Genomic DNA, 18,020 nt, shown 5'->3' on the forward strand with positions numbered 1-18,020 from the left:
CTGTATCTTGCAATATCGTACTGCCAGTGTTATCTTTGATTACCTCTTTCCTCTTACTCCTTACATCCAGATTATTTTGCTTTGGCTTGCAGATGCCTTGAATTGGGGCACTGTTTTTTCTCTCATCATTTCTGCTTTAGTTCTTCAACTTTAGGTTTGGCTTCCTTGGAGTTTCTGAACTCTTCTCTCTGGTCCAGTATTTTCTTTCTAGTTCATTCTCCATATGACCACCAGTTGTCTTCCTAAAAATAGGTATCCTCATATTTGGTATGTGAAAATTTAAGTGGGGTGTGCGTGTATGTACATCTTAATAAAAGTACTAATACTTGTATGTAATTTAAAAAGTTAAATAGCCCACTTATGAGGAAAAATAGTTCTCTGCTTTTTTTTTTTTTTTTAACTGTTCCATATTATTTCCATATATCTAGATAATCTAACTTCTGGATTTAAGGATTTACTAACTTTAGCTTTGATATGTTAGATTAGATCACAATATATCTCATTACCCCTGCCCTTGCCCCAAATAGTAATCTAAAAGCTGGTTAAATCATTATGGAGCATTGATGTTATCGTGATTGTATAAATATTAATGAGAGGTGAGCCAAAGTGGTATATGCTTATATTTCCTTTCTCATACAAAATTTTGTTTTTCTTATATGTGGTAATTATCTCTCTTTTTGATTTGCTTAGTTTTCTATGTACTTCTCCCCAGTTCTTTCGCCCACTGTTGTAAAACCTATCAGATAATCTGTCAGTTGTGTATTTTCTTTTGAAAATGCTCCTCTTGAAGTCTTGTTCTCCAGCTTCAGGCTGCATCACTTGTATTCTGTGCCCACAACACAGCTGTGCCATTCTAGTTTTTTGTTCTCTTTTCTCCGGGAATTTCATTCCCCCCTCTGTTTTGTTAGGTCTCTTGTTATCTGGCCCACATGCCTTTATTATTCTTAGTTTATTATTTTGTTTGGTGGAATATTTCCAGTTCTTCAGGGAGACAAGAAGGTAGATTTTGAGACCTGGTATGTCTTTAAAAACAAAAAATAAAAGTCTCCCCTACCCTCACACTTATTTGGTAAGTTGCTATTTACCATATAGATAGAAGTAGTCTTCCTACCTGCCTACATGTGCGCTATATTCCGTTGCTTTCCTGTTATGTAGATGGACCTTCTGTATTCCTAAGGATGATAACTTCTGCTTGTGCATTGATCCTATATTCTATATTCAAAGATACTGCTCTAGCAATTCTTCCCTGTGTTCTTTGCGTAATGAATTTACCCCTCTGCTAGATAATTTACATCAGCTTGCAAACGTGCTTTATATTCCTCTCGTTAAGTCTGTCATTTCTTAACATAATATTGTCTTTCATCTTCTGCACATAGCTTAGTTCTTTTCAGCCAGATCATTTTTAAAAGGGGTGCTTACAGCCTGGACAACATAGCAAGACCCCATCTACAAAAAAATAAAAAATTTAGCCAGGCATGGTGATATGGTACACCTCTGTAGTCCCAGCTACTTGAGGCTGAGGCAGGAATATCACTTGAGCCCAGGAGTTCGAGGCTCTGGTGAGCTACAATTGCACTCCACTCCAGTCTGGGCAGTCAAATGACCCTGACTCTTAAAAAAAAAAAAAAGATGTATTCATAGTCACTGTCTCTGGTTTTCTTCTTTTTCTCTCTGCCCCAGTCAGGCTTTATACCTTTCACTAAAACTACCGTGTCACAGTCATCAAAGACCTCAGTGTTAAATTCAGTGGTTAAATTTGGTCTTAAACTTGAATTACCAGCAGATTTTGACGTAGTCATCACTCCATCCTCAAAATACATTCTTTGCTTGGCTTTTAAGATGCTTTTCTTCCCTGGTTTGCTACCTCACTGGTGATTCTTGTCTGTCATCTCTTTCTGTAAACCAGAACTATACAGTGGAAAGGTAAGCCACATGTATAGTTTGATTTAGTGTTGTAGTGGCCATAGGTGAAAATAATTTGAATGCTATATTTTATTTAACTCAATATATGTAAAATATTAGTGTTTTGGCTGCACAGTATTGTGTGAAGAGTACAGTTTTTGAATACTTATTTCTGACAAAGGATGCTGCAATTACTGGACAAAAGTATAATGAGACACAGAATATGTACGTAGTCCCAATAAATACCAGATACTTATTAATTACAAAGGGAAAAATGATAGCTTTGTCATGGAGAAACTTGGCGGATAGCACCTTAGTCAAGTGGCCAGAATTATCAGTAATTGGACAGATTGACATGTGCCTACTTTATACAGTGTTCTAGGAAGGACATATCACTTCTGTGGTATTCCTATCAAATATGATATAACTTAAGTTTAATCTTGAAGAAACATCAGGCACACCCATTACTGAGGGATGTGCTACAAAATGTGTATTACAAAGTATTATTCAAAATATATTATTTTGAAGTACTGTTTGAAAAGATACTTCTAAATGTCAGATACGAAAGTTAAGGACAGAGGAAATGCTCCAGATCAAAGGAGGTTAGAGACATGAATTTCTTTATTTGGTAATTGTACTGTGGTTATGTAAGAGGAAGATTTTGTTTTTAGGAAATCATACTGAAGTATTTAGAAGTAAAGGGGCATCATGGTCTGCAACTTAATCTCAAAGGTTTCATTTTGTCACTATCACAAGTGCTAACCTGTTTGTTAATACTCACAAACTCTGTCTTCTCTCTTGTTAAGGTGAAAGTATTCCTGTTACAATCTAAGCTCAGCTCCTCCACTTGTGTTGCGTTACTAGGCTCTCCTTCACTACTCGCTTACTCTAGTTGGCATGTAAACATGCTTTACATTCATTTGAAAGCACCACAGTTTCGTTGATCCCATGGCTCCTTGTATCTACAATCCCATTTCCCTGCTACTCTCCAGGAAAAACCTCTTTAATGATTTGCTTATTCTACTTTTTCTTTCATTTTCTCTTTACTCCAAGTGGTCGTTCTTTACCACCACTACAGAGAACTGGTCTTTACCCATCTTGCTAAATGCAGTGTTTTCACCCCTCCCTCTCCAGCCTGTGAGCATCATTAGACCCAGTTGACACACTGTGAAATACTTTTTTCTCTTTGTCTTCTTAATACCAATCTTTTGGATTTCTTTCTGCCTCACTAAACTGGTAAGTCTAGTTCCTGTGCTTGCATCTCTAATTGCTAGGGTACTCATGGACTCCCTCCCTCCTCCATAACCGCTCCCTAGGTTGATTTCCTCTACTCATGTGGCATTCAATATCAACTAACTATACACTGATGAAGTCCAAATTTATACCTCTAGCCTTGAGTCCTTCCCTGACTTCTAGTCTCAAGCAAGTGAAATCTGAAATCTCCACTTGGATGACCAAAGAGATTACAAACTTGATATAACCAAAATTGTACTTCATTTCTGCCCTTACTCCTGCTCCTCTCAAATACTGCCTTATCCCAGGAAATGGTGCCATCACCTGCTTAGAACAAAACACTAAAAATGAGGCTTGATTGTACAGTTTACCTCATATACACATTCAGTTCATCAGCATATCATGTTAGTGCTACCTTTGAAATATATCCTGATTTTTTTTTTTTTTTTTTGACCAACTTCTTACTCTCCCCACTGTTGCAATCCCAATCCAAGTCATCATCAGCCCTTGCTTGGACTATTGGTTAGAGTCCAATGTCTGGTCTCCCTAGTTTCACTCTTACTTCTGTCCTCAAGTACACAAATCTTCAAGAGTGATCTTTAATGGTAGCAGTCTGTTTACATGACTCTCTTGCTCTCACTTATCCAGTAACTTAGATTAAATTCTTATTACTGAGGTTTATATACCCAGGGCCTGTGGTGTTCTTCCAGAAAGATAGTTTTCCTAAGACTTTTCTTGGCAAACTTACAGATAAGGTTTATGGATATTTTTGTTTTGTTGTTTTTGCTACACAGTGTTGGTCTGGTTTTTTAAAAATAGGAAGATGAGGCTGGATGTGGTGGCTCATGCCTGTAATCCTAGCACTTTGGGAGGCTGAGATGGGTGGATTTACTTGAACTTAGGAGTTAGAGACCAGCCTGGACAACATGGCAAGACCCCATCTCTACTAAAAATAAAAAAAAAAATTCAGCCTAGTGTGGTGGTGCATGCCTGTATTCCCAGCTACCTAGGAGGCTGAGGTGGGAGGATTGCTTGAGCCCAGAGTGGGTGGAGGTTATAGTGAGCTTAGTTTGCGTCACTGCACTCAAGCCTGGATGACAGTGAGACCCTGTCTCAAAAAAAAAAAAAAAAAAAAAAAAAAAAAAAGAGTTGGGGGAGATTTTACATTGAAAAAGAAAAACCTAGATTTTTTTCTAAAAAATTAGGAGACCTGACCACACTGGCCCTGTATTCATTCATACCACAACAGGATAAGTAGTGGCTGACCCCTTCTAAATGAAGCATATGTTTTCCAATTTACCGGTCTCTACCATTCCCTGGTGTATGTTGTAGTCAGCCAGATGTATTTAGGAAGATAACCTGCCTTTTGAGTTCATAACCCTTGCCCTGGAGTAAGTCTTTTGTTGAACACATATTTATTGAATAGAAGTCTATTTAGCACTATTCTAAGTCCTGGAGGTAAAATAGTAAATAAAGCCATGAACTCATGGATTATATATACCTGTCTTGGGACAGATAGTCAATGCATATGTAATTAAATACATGTATAATGTCACGCCATGAAGAAGAGTAAAGCAGGATAAGGGGATATAAGATGGTGGATGGTGCTGTCTTAGAAGGCATAGGGAAAACCTCTATTTGAGGATTTGACATTAGAACAGAGGCTGGAATATAGTAAGGGGTGAAGACTTGTAAATATTTTGAAGAAAATCATTTTGGTGTGGGAGCCATGAGAGGAGAATGTGTTTAGTGTGTTTGAGTGACAACAAGAAAGACCTGTCAGACTGCAGTGCAGTGAATGTGAAATGGTAGGAAATAAGGTTGGCGAGGGAAACCGGGTCATGTGATGTAGGGCCGTAGAGGCCATGGTGGGCTTTGGGATTTTGCTGTGAGGTAGAAAACTATTGAAAGGTTTTGAATAGGAAGTGACATGATCTGACTTATTTTCAAACAATCCTTCTGCCTTCTGGTGATGTATAAATTATAGCAGGGACTAGTGTGGTAGGTGGGGGAGTTGTCTGGAGGTGGTTACAAGAGTGAGCAATAGTGGTGACTTAAACTAAAGATAGCTGTGAAAGGGTGAGAAGTTCGACTAGAATTTGCAGATAGAGCCTTCAGTGTTTTCTGATGGATTTGATACAGGATGCAGAAAAACAAGAGGAGTCGAGGCCAGGTTTTCAGCCTGAGCACCTCTAGATAGATAGTAGTGCCGTTTAGTGGTATGGTAAACGCTAGGAAAGTGGGTATCAAGCTCCTTTTTGGAGATGTAAAATTTGAGAATCCTGTTTGATGTCCAAGTAGAGACAGACTATAAACTTCATCTAGAGGATAAGCTTATATAGCTTTGTAATATAATGAGTCTTTTTTTTTTTAAGGACTCGATCATGTAAGTCATAAAATATCCCTAAATTCTTTGAGACCAAAGACGTAGGGTTTGTTTTCTTACTGTTTGTGGGATATAGTACCTCACTTGAATTTGATGCTCACTGTTTTTTTTTTTAAAGAATCCAGAAATTGTGCTGTGGCTCCATCCCCTTTTGAACCATTATTCTGTTATTTTAGGATTCTATCTACATTTTTTTTTTGAGGCAGAGTCTCACTCTGTCGCCCAGGCTGGATTGCAATGACGCGATCTCAGCTCATTGCAGCCTCCACCTCCCGGGTTCGAGTGATTCTCCTGCCTCAGCCTCCCAAATAGTTGGGATTACAGGCACACGCCACCATGCCCAGCTAATTTTTTTGTATTTTTAGTGTAGACGGGATTTTACTATGTTGGCCAGGCTGGTCTTGAACTCCTGACCTCAGGTAATCTGCCTGCCTCGGCCTCCCAGAGTGCTGGGATTGTAGGCACAAGCCACGGCACCTAACCCTATCTATGTTTTTATAGGAATTATAGTAGGCAGAAACACTGTTTTAATGAGGCTTATGACTTGTTAATCAGATCAGCCAGATGACAGACAGTAAATATATTTTCTTCAAAGGAAGTCAAGCAAATCACTTAATTTGTTAATGACTCAGCAATGAAATCATTTAAAAAATGATTTAGGGGATGGGGGTCATATGTCTGAAAGACTCAGTTTTTTTCCTGCCAGTGGACTGTAGTGGAACATGGTTTTGCTCTCACTTTGAATAATTCTCTTTGAGAAATCTTAACTGTAAGCAGTCGTTTAATAATTTTTTAAGTAGTCTTATCTAAATCTTGCAGCCTGGTCCTTAAACAGTAATTATTGTATATTTACTATTCACCTGTGAATGTGAGAATACTTTGTGAGAATTATTACTTGGTGATATTTTCATAAGCATTACACTTATATGGCAAATGAACGTATTAAATTACCTGGACAAGCAATTGAAAGTAAGGACAGAGACAACATTAGAATATGGTGTTTTATGTGTATGCTTTCAAGAAAAGCTTAGGTGTATCCTAGCAATATTTAGACAAGCAGGATGACCTCCCATTTCTGTTTCTTTAATAAATAGTGATTTTGTAGAGAAATATAAAGAAAAGTTTTATATTTTGCCACAATTTAAGGTTTTGTTGCTATTCATGAGCCTGATTATTCCCTTTTTGTATAGGAAGATTTTCAGTCTATGACTTATGGATTTAAAATGGCTAACAGTGTGACAGATCTTCGAGTTACAGGTAAAATTATTTTTAAAGATAATTCACAAGTTTTACATTTTCATATGTTTCCTTTTAAAACTTATTGTTTCTTTTTCTAGGCATGCTAAAAGATGTGGAGGATGACATGCAAAGAAGAGTAAAGGTATATATGTTTTCTCTTTGATGTAGGGTTTTGGTATACCTCTAAATGTCAGGTTAACTTTACCTAATTATAAATGTGTAGAACCACCTTTCTCTTGTATGTGCTTTGTATTTTTTTTTGTAATGAATTTGACCACTGCTAGAGGAGTTTCTGATAAATGAATGTCATTTTCAAGTATAGCCATCCCTCAGTATTCTCAGGGCATTGGTTCCAGGACCCCTGTGGATGCCCAAACTCAAGGATTCTCAAGTCTCTTATATAAAATGGTGTGATATTTGCATATAACCTGTTTATGTCCTTCTGTATACTTTAAATCATCACTAGATTACTTATAATATTTAATGTGATGTAAATGCTATGTAAGTAGTTGTACTTTTAAAATTTATATTTTTAAATGCTATTTTAAAATTTTTTTCTGATACTTTCAATCAGTGGTTGGTTGAATCCAACCCATGGATAAAGAGAGATGAGTATATTAAAATTTAGCCCACTCGATTCTTTCAACTTTTTGCCGGTGTTTTAGAGTTTTACTATGCTATTTTAAGAATAGTATTTTTCTCCCACTACTGTTTTGAGTTCCTCAAAGGTAAGGACTGTCTTCTTCACCTTTGTATCTTTAATAGCTGGTACAGTGTCTGGAACACAGTAGGTGAGCTCAGTAAGCGGTGATATGCCAAATCTGGTGAAAACCTTCTAGATGACCTTGATGATTTGCTGCTTTTCATAGAGATTAAAAAGGGGGAAAAGTTGTATTCCTACTTTTCTTTTTAATACTAGTATAATAGTATGGTTGTCAAACTTCATATTCTCTTTTTTTGATTTTTGCAATTCAGTGAATTGGGCAATTTGACACACACAGTGCTCCACTTTTAGATGAGGAAAATACAGATCAAAGGAGTTAAGTAACCTGTGTCTTAGCTTTACTAAAGGGCATGTAAATGGCAACTTTAGGGCTAGAACCCACAACTTCTAGTAGATCTTCCTGTAGTACCGCCCTGGTATTTGGTCAAATAAAATTGTCCACTATAACATTTGTATTAAGATATTTTGTAGTTTAGTGTAAAACAAATCAGTATTGACCATTGAACTTTATTTTTTCATGATGTGATTTTTGTAAAGGTTACAGTTTTTTTCTAACAGGGTTAGTTTTGAGAGCATCAGGAATTTCAATTAATAGCTCCTTTTAAAGGAAAATGTACTGTGTGTCGTATACTTCTGCTTATGTTATTTCATTGTTTTGCTTTTGCTGTTTCAATACTTAATTCTTTTGCATGATCTTTATAATTTATGTCAAAATGACCTTTCTGTATATAGGATTAATAGGAGGAACATAAATACTAGACACAGCTTTTTTCCTCCAATAATTTTTCCCAAAAACAGATTGTTGTGTATACTCAAAAAATTAGTGTTTTACCTTATATATTTGTAATGTAATTTTTTTTCAGGTTTGTGTTTAATTCACCTTTTTTAAAATTTTAGAGTACTCGAAGTCGACAAGGAGAAGAAAGAGATCCAGAAGTTGAACTAGAAGTAATTGAACTTATTTTCTGGTAGATAATATCAGAGAAGTCTACCTGTTAATGTTGTAGTTTTATGAACTGCGTTATAATTTATGGAAGCCCTTTTTAAGGTATTTCTTTAAAAATTGGACATTGCAAGGGATTTTATTTCCCTTGTATTTATTTTGATAGAATGATAGTACAGCTCTTTCAAATAGATGATTTCAAAACTCTTCAGTATTCCTATGAGGTAGGAAGAAAAATATGATCTTTCACAGATAATGCGTCAGAGCTCCACAGTATCCAAAGTTGCTGAACTTTTGTCGAGATTCTAAATTTTCTGACTCTGCTTAAAGCACATTTTAATCAGTCTTTTTAAAATGCGGATAAAATCAGCTTTTTGAGGTAATAGTGTAACTTTTGACTTAGGACAAGATCAGTCCTGTTGATATAGAAGCTTCACATTCCTATTTCAAAAGAATAGGCTTTGTTTTGTTTTCTGCAGCTCATTTTTCAGGCTTTTAAAAGCCTATAAGCAAAGGTGTCTGTAATGTAGTACGTTATTAACGTTGAGACTTAGGAGTTAATATATTTTAAATGAAATTCCTTTCATGGACTTTGCATCTTTTAACTTCTAGTCCTCTCTTGTTTTTTTAGCACCAACAATGTTTAGCAGTATTCAGCAGAGTGAAATTTACTCGTGTGTTACTGACAGTGCTTATAGCCTTTACTAAGAAAGAGGTAAGGGCATTCAATATCATATGTCTGTTTGTTTTAGTGATTTTGGATGGAATGCCTGAGTGATGCAGTTCTGAAACTTTTCCCTTGAGGTGCTCCTGATCTCAGATACAGAGAACTCAGCATTTGGTGTATTTATACCAAAGTAACCCTGAAGACTTTCTCAAGAAGTATATTTTTTTACTTATTTGTAAATAATACATTAGAAGCGGAAATTGCTTGTAGGTTGTCATATTTTGTGAATTGAAAAGGAGAAAGTAAAAATTTTAGGCCTATTACCTTCAGTTACATAATTAATTGTTAGATTTGTATAGAACCAAAAGCAAGCCTTAGATGGTGAATCTTTTTTCTTTTTTGTATTTTTGCACTAATTCAAGCCAATTACAGATTAATTTGTGAATAGTTTATAAGTGGTGAGTAGGGATCCAATTTTTACCATTAATTTAACTTCTGTAATTCTATTTCTTCCCGTTTTTTTCCCCCCCCACCTTGATGAATGACATAGAATTGTTGAAAATTTTCTCATTTTCTAGTTGATTGCATCTTTGGTTTTTATTATTAAAAAAAAAAAGGTAAATCAAAAATATTTTCTATCATTATAATTGATCCTACAAGTTTTATAGATGTGAGTAAAAAAACCATTTTCTATCCTAACAGGATCTGGACATCCTGTATTAAGTACATAGTTTATGAAAACCAATGTCATTACAGCAAGCATTTAATTTCATTATTGTTTATAGGATTTTCCTATTTAATGTATATCTTTCAGTGAAAGAATATGTAAGAATGTTTTTGGTGATTTATTTGCTAGACCAGTGCTGTTGCAGAAGCTCAAAAATTGATGGTTCAAGCAGCAGATCTTCTTTCTGCCATTCATAATTCATTGCATCATGGCATCCAGGCCCAGAATGATACTACAAAAGGAGGTAATTGTTCAGTTTGCTTCTACTCTTTGTTTTCTTCGTTTCCATCCAAAGTATTTACTGCTTAGTTTGTACTAAAGTTTTTTTCAAGTCAGTCTTGTACCTTGGAGTGTTTTACTCCAGAGACTTACAGTGTTTAGGCTCTCCTCTATAAATATATACTACAGTAAAAAACAATACTGTAGAACTTGGCCATTTCCTGTATATTAGTATTTAGACTCAGAATATATATCCTGTCTTGCATCTGAGCTGTAATGTTACAGCCTGGCAGGTTCTTCTTGCTGCCCAGAAAAGCCAATGCAGTGAGAACAGCAGAGAAGGAGTTTAATTATCATGAGGTCAGCTGAGTGGAAGGATGAGAGCTGTTTCTCAGATCTTCCTCCCTGAGAATTCAGGGACTAGAGTTTTTGAAGAATAGTTTGGCGGGCAGTGGGTGAGCAAGGAGAGGTTTGTTTCAGGAAGGGACAGTTACCATTTTATTTTAAACTGTAAACTAGATTTCTCCCATAGTTGCTTGGCCTACACCAAAAATGAGCAAAGACAGCTTGTGAGGTTAGAAGCAAGACGGAGTCAGCTATGTCAGGTTTCTCTCATAATTTTTACAAAGGCTATTTCATTATTAACAGTGAATCACCTTTTTCATCACCTCTCCCCTTTACTCTTTTGTCTGAGAGATCATCACTTCCATTACACATGTTAGAAATGCTTGTTCCCTGGTGCTGTAAAGAAGTAAATAGCACTTGAACATAAATTTTATTTCCTCAGCAAGGCCATTTTCACATTCTGCAGAAAGGGTACACTCTCCAGCAGTTCTGCCGTGAGAGTACACCCAGCAGAGGAGACAGGGTCATTTATAACCTGACGCGTCCACCCTACTGCCGTGTCCGGTTTCTGTTGACTGGAACGGGACCTCACATTCTGTATTTGTCCCAATTGCCTAGCAACTTAGAACTTTTTAAAAGAGGCAAAGGCAGGGGAGAACAAAGAAAGGAGGAAGTAACTTGTGGAATGCTGAGAAAGATAAAAACACCTTCAAATAGGGAAGAAGAACAGTCTATGACCTATTGCTTCCTTGGACCAGTATAAGCATGCCAGGGCAAATATTTAGGCTAAATTATGGGAGCTAAGAACATAAAGTACATTTGTTTCTTTGTTACGGCTAGCAGATATTTAAGAATGTTAGCACAGGTCTTTGAATAAATTTTGCTTCTAAATAGAAGTTACTCTTTATTCCTAATTAGATGGGAAGGAAAGTCTTTGAAGAGGAACCTCTACTTTACTTTTTACAGACAGTCTACTCTGAACACCAGGGAGGCCTTAGATATTCTCCCTGTTTTGGAAAAACTTTCAATCTGTATTTTTCCCGTGTTCTCACACCACCACAACAGTCATCAGCACAGAAGACTTGAGTGATCAACTTCTCTTTTTCCACACACACCAGCTGGGTGCCCTCTAATTAAACTGCCATTGAAGGAGTGTTTGTGGTAGTGTGTGTGGAAAACAAACTCCAGCCTCTACTATCTACCTGGAGGTAATGCCAGCTTCCACAGGTTGAGGGCTCAGTCCCCAAGACTGCTCTTGCTCCCCAAACACCAGTTCCAAGTCTGGGTTTCCAGAACTTCTGATCTACTGGCTTTAAGTTGGGATTCCCATGACTCTCTTTTTGGTTTCAGCTGATTTGCTGGAGTGACTTACAGAACTCTGGGAAACACTTACTGTGTTTATTGTGGGGGGCTATAGGATACAAAGGATACAGATGAAGAGATACATAGGGTGAGGTATGGGTAAGGGTCTTGGCGCTTCCATGCCCTCCCTGGGTGTCCTATCTCCTAGGAACTTCGACATGTTCAGATATCTGGAAGCTCTCTGAACTGTGTCCTCTTGAGTTTTTACAGATGCTTCCTTACATAGGCATGATTGATTAAACCTTTGGCAGTTGGTGATCAGCTTGACCTTCAGCCTCTCCCATCCCTGGAAGTTGTGGGGTGGGGCTGAAAGTCCCAACCCTGTAATCGTGCCTCTGTCTTTTTGGTTATCTGCCCTACCCTGAAGCTATCAGTCATTCGCATACCAAAAGACAGCACTTGGAAAGTCTAAGGATTTTAGGAGTTACCTTAGGAAGCAAGAAGAAAGACCAAATACGTATTTCATAATATCACACCCTCTGTGTTCTCACTGCATTCATACAGCCCTCTGTTATATTTTTTTTAGTACATTGTATTTTAGTTTTTTACCCATTTGTCTTTCCATGAGATTTTGAGCACTTTTAGCCCAGGCACTTTCTTCTTGTGTATTGCCATGCTTGGCGTGTTGTTGGCACTCAGATTTTATTTATGAACTATGCCTTAAAAAGAATAGTGTACCTCTGTTGTAAAGTTTACAGTGGGTTAATATTTTAGATAATATGTAAGAATTTTGATTGTCCTTAAAACTCATTACAATGGAATGATATTTATATCCTTTTTTTCCCCCTCAACGACTTGGCCATTCCAGTAGAGATGAAGAGAAATTTATATGCTTCAAATTAGTGTTACCCAATTGTCGGTCTTGTAACCAGAAAAGCAAATTTTTACTGATTCATACCTCATTCCTTTTCCACACCTATCCTCCATTTAGAGGCAGGCATTGTGTTCCCCTTCCCATACATTTTTCTTTCCTTACTAAAATGTTAGGTAGTAGAGCAACCCAGAAGGTAATTTGGGTTAGGAAATGAATATTGTCATAATTTTTATGTTTCTACTAGTTGTGCTAAATTTGTATTTATTTATCATCATTTTCACTTTTTCCAAAAGAGGGAATGTGTTTATAGGATGAATGACTAGGTACTAGGTTCTGTACCATGGGACATAAGGAGGTGGTTATGCATAGCAATGTAGTAGTATATGTTTACGGAGAGGGATAAAATGTCCACAACTCTTAAATGCTCTGAAATCTATAGCAGTAATACTTTTATGAAAACCGCTGTATAATAAATGACTTCAAAGTAATTTGTTGGTTTGTGTATCAACAAGATCATGCAAAGCAAGAATCTTCCAGATAATTGGAATCTGGATATTTCTTTTTGCCATGTCTGACTACTCCTGGTCTATTCTGCTCTGTATTTGTAATCAGGCAAACTCTTGAGATGATAATTTCCATGGGAACATTAGTAGATACAGCTTGTGACTTTCCTATATTTCAGACCAGTGCTAAAAATAGCTTGTGCATATGATCACCTCTATTACTCTGGTTTTATAGTATGCCGACAGGCTTCAGGAAAATTGTTTACATAAAATTGACTTGAATAAACCTTTAAAAAATGTAATCTTATGACTAAGCAAGTGAAATTTTAAATTTAAGAAGTACTCACCCTGTGCTTGTATGTGTAATACCTTTTAGCTGGCGTAATTTAACTTTGTAATTATCCCTTAATCATAAGCCATACAATTCTATAATAAAAAAGTTAATGCCTTCTTAATGTCTATTCTAGTAGAAGAATGATGAGAAAATAATAGTATAGATTAGTTTTGGTCTCTACTCGTTTTGCCTTCCGATTATATTACAACTCCAACTGGTGACAAACTGGCTGTGTAAATCCTGAAATCACTGAGCATTCATTTTAGCTTCTCATTGAAAGGTATATATTCAGTATGAATTGTAAACTGGCATTAAGGGAGAAAGTAGGAATAATCAAACTTGATCTGGGAATTACTTGCTGGTGCATTTACTCAATGCGTAGTAATATCTTTATGAAGATGCAGAATACAAAAGCGGTTTTGGAGGTGGATAAGGAGGGCAGCTTACTGATAATGGGATTTTTTGATGTGGTTACATGGAGCACTGTAGTAGTAAAGTAAGTTTTTGGCCCTGGAAAATGGGTAGAAAAACAGATTTAGGAGTCATTTTCAGTGCTTATTGAGGGAGTAGATGTGTTTACTTGGGACTTGCTGGATTCAAAGATGTGATCTTGGGTTATATCGTTGTTGAAGGAAGAAAGGGGCAAAAAAATCCAGTGAAATGGATGTTTTTCTTTGTTTTTGCTTATGCTGTCTTGAATTTTATAGTTTTTTTATATGTCTGTGGAAGTTTAGCTCATCCTTTAAAATGATGTTCACATCACCTCCTCCAGTGAGACTTTCCTGGTTCTGTTTGTCAAAATATTTTTTTTCTTTCCCTGTTCGCTCATAGTTATCTGTGAATTGGGTCTAGTTTACCCGTTAGATTATGAGCATCTTTAACAGTTGCCAGTGGAAATAATATATTTAAATTAAGTTTGTGTGAAATTAGTAGATACTCTTGGGGATTGTATTTTCAAATCTAACATACAGTTTCAAGAGGACTGACTTGTCATCTTTAAAAAATAAATTAAAAGATACCTGAATAAACTTGGTGGGTTGAACACATGTATTTGCTTTCTGAAATCCCAAAGAAGCAATGAAGAAGTGATTTTTTTCTTTCAGGGCATCATTGATAAAGATGGGAAAGACAGGGAAAGGAGAAAATAGCAACAAAGTTATTTTAGAAACTGGAAAACAGAAGGAGATTGACTTACCTATTGACAAATAACTGTATTTTTAGCCACTGATAGAGGACGTCAAAGGCAGCCCAGTTTAAACTGTGGATCTCCTGAAGGCTGCATTATTAGTTTGCCAGATACTTCTGGAAATGGGTATGAGAAATTTAGCTGAACACATGAGAACTGGTTGATAATCTGTTCAGAAGCAGAAATTTCTTCCCCCTTTTTGCTGAGTGACATTTCTGAACCTCACAATACTTAAAGTTTATTCTCTGGAGGAAGGGGACAGAGGGATTCTGTACTTGAGGGTATATGAGGCCCAGTTGAAGGGTACACATTATGAGACAGTTAAGTGAAAGTTAAGTAGTTATTATTGTAACCTACTTTCTTTCCCCATCTCTCCTCTCTTTGCTCCACTCTGCTTTCAGAACAGTGTAGCCAGGCACATGCTCTCCACTTAAGAGTTTAGAGGATTCTTCTTAGGGAAATCTGACAAGTCCAAGAGGTGAAGAAAAACAATAGCAAAATCTAAATATGATAATTTCAGCAGTTCCCTTGATAAAATGGCTTGGTTGAAAGCTTGACCTATATTCACCGTGCTCTTAATGTTTTTTTTGGTGTGTGCTCTAGTTTCAAATCTGAGTGTAGAGTTAAGGGTGGAAATCTCTAGCCTGAAAGAAAGAGAATAAAACAGGCAAGCAAACAAAATACCTTAAGAAAAATGAGAAAAATCAATACGTATGTAAAACAAAAATAGGATGCTATATGAAAGGAAAAAAGGGGAATATGTTATTTGAGATTGAAAATAGAAGAGCACGGTGGGTGGGGGGCAAGGGGAAGGATAGCATTCAGATAAATACCTAATGTAGATGATGGGTTGATGGGTGCAGCAAACCACTATGCACATGTATATGTATGTAACAGACCTGCATGTTTTGCACATGTATCCCAGAACTTAAAATAGAAGAGCAGAAATGACAAAAATAAGTAGGAAGTTTAGAACAAAGTTGCAGAAATCTTTTTTTATTTTTATTTTTATTTTTTATTATTTTTTTTGAGACGGAGTCTTGCTGTGTCTCCTGGGCTGGAGTGCAGTGGCCGGATCTCAGCTCACTGCAAGCTCCGCCTCCCGGGTTTTACGCCATTCTCCTGCCTCAGCCTCCGGAGTCGCTGGGACTACAGGCGCCCGCCACCTCGCCCGGCTAGTTTTTTGTATTTTTTAGTAGAGACGGGGTTTCACCATGTTAGCCAGGATGGTCTCGATCTCCTGACCTCATGATCCGCCCGTCTCAGCCTCCCAAAGTGCTGGGATTACAGGCTTGAGCCACCGCGCCCGGCCAGTTGCAGAAATCTTAAGAGTCAAAAATGAAAAGGTTGAAAATAGGAAAGATAAAGATTATACTAGGCTTAGTCACGAAAGGTCTACTGTCTAATAAAGGTAAGTAAATAAAACAAAGGATAAACTAATAAAAGTTGTTCTTCCAGAAATATAGATCAGAAAATAGAAGCAAAAAAAAAAAAAAAAATCACTGGATGTGGTAGTCCATGCCTGTAATCCTAGTGCACTTTGGGAAGCCAAGGCAGGAAGATTGCATGAGGCCAGGAATTCGAAACCAGCCTGTACAACATAGTGAGATCCCATCTCTACAAAAAATTAAAAAATTAGCCAGGTGTGGTGGCACATGCCTTGTAGTCCTTTCTACTTGGGAGACTGAAGTGGGAGGATTGCCTGAGCCCAGGAGGTCGAGGCTACAGTGAGCTATGATTGTAGCACTGCACTCCAGCCTGGATGACAGAGAGAGACCCTGTCTTTTTAAAACAGACAAACAAACAAACGTAAGACTATTTCCTGGAGACAGATGATATGAATGCTCAGTTTGAAAGAGCCAATAAAGAGCCACCCAGCACAACCAGAATGAAAACTGACTGTATTGAGGTGGCATATCATTATGAAACTTTAGAAAAGTGGCAACAAATAGAAGATCCTAAGAGAAAAGAGGCAAAACCGAGTTACATACACAGAATCAAGACAGAATGTCACATGTGCAGCAGCAGTGGAAATTAGAAGTCAACGAAGCAAAAACAAAGATCCTAATGCAAAACTTCCTCAGAGCAATAGCAATGAAGACAGTGTAGTTCTGGATAGATACAGATCAGTGGAATATAATAGAATTGATAGCCCAGAAATGAACACTCATATTCTCAGTTGCTGTTTGACAAGGGTGTCAAGACAATTCAATGAGGAAAGAAATGTCGTCAGAGATGCTAAGACAACTGGATATCCACATGCCGGAGGATAACGTTGGTTACTCCCTATCGCCCCTGCTGGTCATATACAAAAGTCAGCTCAGAATGGATCAGTGACTTGAATGTAAGAACTAAAGCTATAGAACTCTTTTTTTTTTAAAATTATACTTTAAGTTCTAGGGTACATATGCATAACGTGCAGGTTTGTTACATATGTATACCTGTGCCATGTTGGTGTGCTGCACCCATCAACTCGTCAGCACCCATCAATTCATCATTTATATCAGGTGTAACTCCCCAAAGCAATCCCTCCCCCCTCCCCCCTCCCCATGATAGGCCCCAGTGTGTGATGTTCCCCTTCCTGAGTCCAAGTGAACTCATTGTTCAGTTCCCACCTATGAGTGAGAACATGCGGTGTTTGGTTTTCTCTTCTTGTGATAGTTTGCTAAGAATGATGGTTTCCAGCTGCATCCATGTCCCTACAAAGGACGCAAACTCATCCTTTTTTATGGCTGCATAGTATTCCATGGTGTATATGTGCCACATTTTCTTAATCCAGTCTGTCACAGATGGACATTTGGGTTGATTCCAAGTCTTTGCTATTGTGAATAGTGCCGCAATAAACATACGTGTGCATGTGTCTTTGTAGTAGCATAATTTATAATCCTTTGGGTATATACCCAGTAGTGGGATGGCTGGGTCATATGGTACATCTAGTTCTAGATCCTTGAGGAATTGCCATACTGTTTTCCATAATGGTTGAACTAGTTTACAATCCCACCAACAGTGTAAAAGTGTTCCTATTTCTCCACATCCTCTCCAGCACCTGTTGTTTCCTGACTTTTTAATGATTGCCATTCTAACTGGTGTGAGATGGTATCTCATTGTGGTTTTGATTTGCATTTCTCTGATGGCCAGTGATGATGAGCATTTTTTCATGTGTCTGTTGGCTGTATGAATGTCTTCTTTTGAGAAATGTCTGTTCATATCCTTTCCCCACTTTTGGATGGGGTTGTTTGTTTTTTTCTTGTATATTTGTTTGAGTTCTTTGTAGATTCTGGAAATGAGCCCTTTGTCAGATGAGTAGATTGCAAAAATTTTCTCCCATTCTGTAGGTTGCCTATTCACTCTGATGGTAGTTTCTTTTGCTGTGCAGAAGCTCTTTAGTTTAATTAGATCCCATTTGTCAATTTTGGCTTTTGTTGCCGTTGCTTTT

General features: G+C 37.2%; 1 protein-coding gene across 5 annotated transcripts in view; it reads left to right on the forward strand.

The window, feature by feature from the left end:
* NAA35 (N-alpha-acetyltransferase 35, NatC auxiliary subunit) overlaps nt 1-18,020 on the forward strand; it is an 86,960-nt gene that overhangs the window by 27,635 nt on the left and 41,305 nt on the right. For all 5 annotated transcript variants that reach the window (XM_023229564.2, XM_023229565.3, XM_023229566.2 and 2 more), the window contains exons 7-11: nt 6,712-6,778; nt 6,859-6,902; nt 8,382-8,432; nt 9,059-9,142; nt 9,951-10,065. In XM_023229564.2, coding sequence (XP_023085332.2) covers nt 6,712-6,778; nt 6,859-6,902; nt 8,382-8,432; nt 9,059-9,142; nt 9,951-10,065 — 361 coding nt within the window. The remainder of the gene's footprint in view (nt 1-6,711; nt 6,779-6,858; nt 6,903-8,381; nt 8,433-9,058; nt 9,143-9,950; nt 10,066-18,020) is intronic.

The sequence above is a fragment of the Piliocolobus tephrosceles genome, chromosome 14 (genome assembly GCF_002776525.5).
Source record: "Piliocolobus tephrosceles isolate RC106 chromosome 14, ASM277652v3, whole genome shotgun sequence".
Classification (NCBI taxonomy): Eukaryota; Metazoa; Chordata; class Mammalia; order Primates; family Cercopithecidae; genus Piliocolobus; species Piliocolobus tephrosceles.